Here is a 7,618-nt window from a genome sequence, read left to right as displayed (position 1 = left end):
GAGAAATTGAAAGAAATGTGTTGAAAATACTTAAGCCATATACAGAAAGTCTCATTCTAACTGTGAGTCTTAAGTGCCATGAAATTCTGAATAGATCTCTATTGAAGGGAGTAACCATTGAAGTAGCTGGTGGCTCCTAAACTTCTCTAGAGTGTGGAATAGTTCATTTATTAAACATTTAGTAGACAACTTACCCAGAAGTTTAACAATATTGTATTACATCATTTTGAAAATAAATTTCATGTAAGAAATTAGTTACTATCGAAAAATATAGAAGATCATCAAACTGATCTCATTCGTTTGTCTTGCAGAAAGAATGGAACCTTTGACTCCCTCACCAAAAATTTCAGATATGCATCTGAAGATAACTCATACAGAATGTGATCCAGAGTGTCTGCTAGTGGCATTTCAGGGTCAATATAATGAGGGATGTGAATTTGACTACAACATATTACAGAATGAAATAGAACGTGTATTCAAAGTACAGAATAATGTTGATATTGGTGGATCGTGTTTGGTGGAAGACTCGGAAGGAAAATGGCACAGGGGAAAAGTTTTGGAAAAGAAAGAAAATACCTATGAGGTCTTTCTTATAGACATTGGGCAGGTACTGATAGTTGATGAAATACGTATTGCTTCTGCTTGTGGAGAGTTATTTCAGCTGCCTCCAAAGATAGTTTATGGAGTTTTCGCAAACATACTTCCTCTTGGAGAAAAATGGGGTCCAAAAGCTGTAAACTATTTTTCTTCTCTGGTTGGATTACAGATTGCAGGTCATGTGAAAGCTGTTTTACCATATCAGCTCCTTATTCTGGAAGCGTCAAAGGTTATTAGTGATGTTGTCGAACTGCAGTTAGGAAAACTTATCGATGGAGATTCATTTTGTCTTATTGTTGAAACACTAAAAGCTTTGTCCCAAGAAATGTTTTGTAAGCGAATGCCGCAATTGTTAAAACATAAGTATGCAATCCAGGATTTATTTACATTTAGTGATTCTGAGAAACCATCATATTTTCGTCCAGTTCCCGGTGACCTCCTGCCCTTTATACCCGTTGGCAGTAAAGAAAATGTGAAAATAACTGTTGCAATAAGTCCATGTAAATTTTACTGTCAGATACAGAAATGGCAGAAAGAGCTCGAAGATTTGGCAGGAGCCATGCGTTTGTACTACGAAGGTATGAGTGGAGAAAGTAATACGTCATTGGATAGTTTAGGGTTACTTTGTGCTGCCAAAAGACAAAATGGGCAATGGCATAGAGGAGTGATACAGCAGCTTCTCCCTGACCATGTGGAAGTCTGGTTTATGGATTTTGGCAATACTGAAGCTGTGCCATCTAGCTGTGTTTGGAAACTTAAGGAAGAGTTCATGTTGTTACCAATGATTTCATTTCCTTGTGCACTGTCTTGTTTTGAGAATCAGGATGAAACAGTAATAAAACTCCAGCTGAAAGAATTTATACAGGCCTTGATTGAACAAACTTCTGTGTGTGCCTGTGTTGATTTATTTAATGCTAATAAACACTTGTATTATATTACATTGCAAAAACAAAACCTTAGAATGAACACTAAGTATCCAGAACGACTGAATGAGGCAACTGCTTTATATGTATCTCCTTCTCATACAAAAACCACAAGGATTGATATAAACTACAAAACATGTGATGAGAACTACAGTTTGTTTAAGAATTATACTAGAAATAAACTGACACATTGCTTAACAGAATATGATGACTCTTTTTCAAGCCCCTGCAAAAGCGTAGAAATGAAAGTGAATTCTTCCTATGTTGGTTTTGTGGTTTATGTAATAAATCCATCAAACTTCTGGATTCAAACAAGTGAATATCAGAATGAATTTGAAGCCTTGATGAAAAAAATTGAAGATGTGTATAACAAATGTGGATCTGATGACAAAGTCCTTAAAAACCCAGAACCTGGATTACTGTGCTGTGCCCGGTATAGCAAAGATATGTGCTATTATCGAGGTGTTGTTACTGAAGTGCTTTGTGTCAACGTTACTGTTTACTTTTTGGATTTTGGAAATACAGATACAGTACCCTATTGTGATGTGAAAACACTGCTTCCAGAGTTTTCTGATTTACCAGCTTTAGCCATGTGTTGTGCACTTGCATGCACATTGCCCACTGAGGATGTGTGGGTTAAAAAGGAAACTGATTTTTTCAAAGAGATTGTGTTTAACAAAGCAATTTTGCTTCATGTAGTTGGAAAGCAAAACAACAAGTATATTGTAAATGCACAGAGTATGAATGATTTTGGGGAGTGTAATGTTGCCATGTGTATGGTTAGGGCTGGATATGCTGAATACTGGGAGGAGAAACCTGAATCTCTTCCAAATCTGGCAAAAAATTCTCAAGTCCTCAATCACCGCAGAACTAAAAAAAGACACAAATATGCACAGAGCAACTGTAATAAAAATAAAATATTAGGAAATGAGCAGATCTTTCAAGGTGAAAAATCATTAAGTGTGGCTCCTGTGCTGGGAGAATCTGTTTTGCTCTCCTATTTTGGACGAGATTCTATTTCTCAGTGGCATCAGTTAGTACCAGAGAAAAACATATCTTATAAAGAATTTGTGTTTAAACCAGGAGCTGTCTTTGAGGTGGTATGTTCCTACGTTGATTCCCCAGCAAATTTTTCATGTCAGTTGCAAAGCAAACTGCCAGAGCTGAATAACTTAATGGAACAAATTCAGACTTACTATAAAGTACACACCAGTCCATACAAAACTGGTCAGGCTGCCTGTGTTGTTAAATGCCCCAAAGATGGGAGGTGGTACAGAGCAACTGTTGTGCAGCAAGTATCTGCAAATGAAGTTGAGGTGGTTTTTGTAGACTTCGGTAATCGTGAAAGAGTCTTACTTAAAGATATTCAGGCTGTTCTTCCAGACTTCCTAGATCTGGAAAGTCAAGCATTTAGATGTAGTATTAAAAATGGACCCTTGCAGACTAGCACACTCAATTGGTCTGAAGAGATGTGTAAACTTTTCAAAGACTTCATTTCTGCTTCTAAAGGACCACTGATTTGTATCATTTATGCTCTAATACTTGTAAGCCCAAACTGCTTGCATAATATTGTTGACTTACAGACACCCTTTGTTAGTGCAGAAGAGTTTCTAAGAGAGCGTGGTCACACCACCCAGCCTGAGTATATTGCACTGAGAAAACATGCATCTTTGAGTTCTCTGTACAGTTTTTGCTACTCATCTTTTAATATGAGAATTGGAAGCGAGGAGGAGGTTTATATAACTCATGTACATAGTCCTTTAAAATTCTACTGTCAGCTTAATCGAAACACTGAAACTATAGATGCATTGATGAAAAAGATTGGTGAAATAAGTAAAATACCAAAGCATGCAAAGCATACTAATAATACACGATTATGCATAGCCAGATATTTTGAAGATGGTCTGTTCTATAGAGCTTTGGCTTTTCCTACAGAATCATCATCCTATTTATTAGTTAATTTTGTGGATTTTGGAAATGAACATATGGTGGAGAGAGACCAGTTGATTCCTATTCCAGAATGTGCCACTGACCTGCTGTTAACACCCATGCAAGCTATTAAATGCTGTCTTTCAAATCTCAAGGAGACAGAAATTCCAATAAGAGTCAATAGATGGTTTGAGGAGAATTTCCTTGGTAAACTGTTGAAGGCTGTAATTATATCCAGAGAACCAGATGGCCAGATTGCTGTGGAGTTGTATGATGGACAACTCCAAGTAAGTCAGAAAATTAGAGAAAAAATAATGGAAGAATTGGCACCCATTAAAAATTATACAGAACAATTTATTGGAAATTACAGAGTGGTCCCCCATATTACAAGTTACCAAAAAACTAAAAAACTAAGTGTGGAAGATCCTGAAAGAAATAGTTTGAGAACAGAAGTGAAAAGTCAAGTATGTGAAGAGTATTACCAGACAAATAGTAGGCAAAATTTTGAAGATGAAGAGCAGATAGTATGTAGCAACTCCTTGCAATTGCTGACTTCCCAAGATAGTGAAGAATCAGCTATTAGAAATAGTGTCAATGTTCTTCTAAAACAAGGGAAACTTGTAGATGAAAAGCCTACTTCTCATTCACTGGGTCAATCTACTTTAAATGTAAAGCATGTACCTGCAAATGTTCCCTTTGAATCTACTGAAAAACTAGTCTGTACAGGTCAGCAGGAAAGGAGTGAAGAAAATAGAGCTAAATTAACCAGTCTTCCTCAACGTGATATTCAGGTGAATTCAGAAGTAGCAGGGTATATTTCTCATGTAACTAGTCCATCAAGCTTCCATGTTCATCTTGCAGAGGAGGAAGACCTCATAATTCAACTAGCAGAAGAGTTAAACAAAAGTGTAGTGAATGTAGGTCATAACCAGGACTTGGGTGAGCTCATGGTAGGGGATGTTGTTTTAGCAGAATATTCTACTGATCTTTTTTTTTATAGGGCAGTTATTAAAACTCTGAAATCGGAAAGCTGCTTTGAGGTAGAGTTTATTGACTATGGTAATACAGCAATCGTAAGCTCGTCAAAGATCTACAGGATTGAGACAAAGTTTTTAACATTGCCAAGGCTCAGCATTCCTTGTTTCCTTAGCAGAGTGAAGAGTACTGCTGATGAAAGCTGGACTAGTAAAAATATTTCCTATTTTGTAAAAGAAGTTAATAACAAGCCAGTCAGTTGTAAGTTCCTGCAACAACTTGGAGAGCAGTGGGAAGTAGATATAATTTGTGATGGGAAGTCTGTGTCTGATGTCCTCCTGCAGAAAAAACACAGGACAAGATTGCAAAATACAGCAATGCTTCATCCAGAAAAACCATCAAAACAAATTCCAATTACAAATACTGATTCTCAATACAGAAGATCAAGGAATAGTTTAGGGATTCAAAGTAAAGTTAAAGCTGTTGGGACAAAAATTGCTTCCAAAGCACAATTAAAAGTTCCTCTTCAAGATATAAATCCTGGACAGGTAGAAACAGCAGAAATAATTAATGTTTCTGGCTGTGGAAAATTTCATGTGAAGCTGCATAGAAATTTGCAGATATTCAATGATTTAAATGTAATGCTTGTCAAAGAAGCAGAAAGAAATTGCTTGCTTGCAGTGGATAATATTGAGGAAGGATTGGAATGCATGACAAAATCTAAAAGGAACTTAAAGTGGTATCGATCAAAAGTGATAAAGAAGTTTAGCAGGGAGAGGTTAATGCTTGTTTTTTTCATGGATTGTGGCAAATCTGAGATGGTTCCCTTAAATTATGCAAAGATGCTCAGTGATGAGATAAAAAGTATTCCTAAACAAGCTGTTCCTTGTAAATGGGTTTGGTTTAAAAATTCAAATAGACTTCAATTTGTCAATTTACTAAATGTATTCCTAGATCATGAAGTAGGAATCTTATTTCTTAGATATTTGGAATCCTCTCGTCTATGGGAAGTAGAGATTTTAATAGGAGAAATTCTACTCTTGGAATATTTGAATCGACTCTTAATTCCTGGTAAGATCATTATCGGACCAGAACAATCCAGTAATACAGACTGTAAAGCGTTTGCTACATCATTCAGGATAAATTCAGCCACATGGATGTTGCTGCAAAGTGGCAAAAGCTATCCTGGATTTGCAACTACAGTTACCGATCCTTCAAACTTTTGCATTCAGTTGGAAGGCTTATTTGAGTATATGAAGAACTTGTCTCTGCTGCTTTCTGACCTTCCTGATAACCTGCCAGCTTTGCCGAAAGAACTTGTGGCTCCTGGTGCTGGCTGCTTAATCAAGATCAAGCTTGGACGAGAAGAGCAGTGGAACAGAGCAGAGATTAGTGAAGTGTCAAGTCAATCCGTTGTTCTCACATTCATTGATTATGGCTTTCTGAAAAATATCCCCTACTCAGATATCCATAAACTTAAAGTTCTTCCGGAAAATCTGGCTTATTTACCACGCCTTGCCTACTCTTGCTCTTTATGCGATACTGTTCCTGCCAAAGGAGAACACTGGAGTGAGGAAGCTAAACTTCTGTTTCAGAAGCTACTTAGTAAACCAGGTCTGATATTTTGTTTTAGGCAGTATGGCTCTGGAATGAAATTGGAGGTTGATGTTCTGTACAAGCAGAGTAACCTAGCATGTGTCTTGGTTGCTGCTGGCCATGCAATCTACTCTAGGAGCAAGTGCTGCCTTATTCCATTTGGCAAAATTAAATCAACCAAAATATGTTTGCAGCCTAGTCTGCTGTGATTCCCTTTCTGAACCAAATTCAGTTATGCCAAAAGCTTTGTCTTGCTGGCAGAAGAAAAATAAAGTAAAGCAAAAAATTTACCTGAAACATAGGAGTATGTATTAGTTTCAAGTAAGGACTGCAGTGAATGCTTGAATATCATTAACAAAGGAACTGAGTCCATATAACTGAGTTATTTGCAAAAGATGGGTGTTAATATGAAGAAGTTTTTTTCAGCTTTGTGGTGATGGAAAATAAAATTGGCTCCCGCAAGAGTAAGCCTGCTATCACTGGTTGAGAACTGAGATTCTAATGACCAAAGTGTGAAGATGCTGTAAAAAAGTTAAGAAAGTCTCGCTACAATGTATCATAAAAATGAATTATAAATGCTGCTGTCTAACGGCATTTTTTTTCAAATTTTCTTGCTATGTTTGTGTAGGTCATTGTCGTTTTGGCAAACCCTTATAAAAATACTTTCCCAATTTAAACATACAGTAATTTTACAAATTATGTATGTAACTTTATTTGCAATAACCACTGGTTTGTTGTAGCTTACTGTATTGTGTCCTAACTGTTTGATATGCTCAGAAAACAAAGTTATCAAGTCATAATCTTCTTATTTCTAATTTCAAAGTCCCCTGTGAGAATATCTTAAAATCCCAAAATAATGCTTATTAGTAATGGGGTAACTGTAATACTTGGATCCCTATTTGTTTTGTGGGAAACTCCCATTAAGTTGTTTTCAGATGACTTTTTTTGAGTAAAGGGTAGATTTGACTTATTTTTTTTCTTTTGATAATATTACATTAGTGTAGCTTTGCTGGGTATATTCACCTGGGTGGTCTCTCCTCTCCGTGCTCCCAGTACTTCTGTCAAAATGGAAAGAAGTTTTCTCTGTACACCATTTAGAAGGATGTCAATAATCTTGAAACACGCAGAATATTTTTCCTCTTCTGTAGGAGGAGGAAATTTTTAGGGAACTGAAACTATGACACACTGTATATTTTTGATCCACCCCCTTTGCCTTGTAACTTGAACTTATAAACTTGTCAGGTACTTCTCATTTCCTCCCCTTCTGTGTGCAAATAGGATCTAAATCTATATATATGTAATGCCCCAAACAGTACCGTGGCATATTCAATTTTCATTAAAACTTGAAAGGTTTATCTAGAAAGCAGAATTTAAGTATTTTTAAGGGAGAGAACCTTGTTCAACACCTAAATAAGAGGTGTGGTAAGCTGCATCTGATTTTTGCGAAGTTAACTTTATTGCTAAACTACAGTATATATATATTTATATAACATACAACTATTAACCATTTGGCACCTACCTTCCTACAGTTTGGTACAAGATGCCCGTTAATCTCAAAACAGGAAATATGTAAGTTAAAATTTTATTAATATTAGCCA

The 7,618-nt window shown here is 36.3% G+C and overlaps 1 protein-coding gene across 1 annotated transcript; it reads left to right on the top strand.

The window, feature by feature from the left end:
* Positions 1-291: 291 nt before the first annotated feature.
* On the top strand, positions 292-6,249 carry TDRD15 (tudor domain containing 15). The gene has a single exon (XM_010216781.2). It carries the CDS (start codon positions 317-319, stop codon positions 6,227-6,229), a length of 5,913 nt encoding a protein of 1,970 aa, XP_010215083.2. The 5' UTR covers positions 292-316; the 3' UTR covers positions 6,230-6,249.
* The last annotated feature ends 1,369 nt before the right edge of the window (positions 6,250-7,618 follow it).

Source organism: Tinamus guttatus, unplaced genomic scaffold (genome assembly GCF_059628265.1).
Source record: "Tinamus guttatus ecotype Peru unplaced genomic scaffold, ASM5962826v1 Tinamus_guttatus_pri_ptg000080l, whole genome shotgun sequence".
Taxonomy (NCBI): Eukaryota; Metazoa; Chordata; class Aves; order Tinamiformes; family Tinamidae; genus Tinamus; species Tinamus guttatus.
Note: the sequence above shows the minus strand (reverse complement) of the source record. Positions and strands in the feature narration are given on the sequence as shown.

Excerpts from the sequence above, each read along its gene's own strand:
- TDRD15 (XM_010216781.2), top strand. The coding sequence starts at position 317 with ATGGAACCTTTGACTCCCTCACCAAAAATTTCAGATATGCATCTGAAG.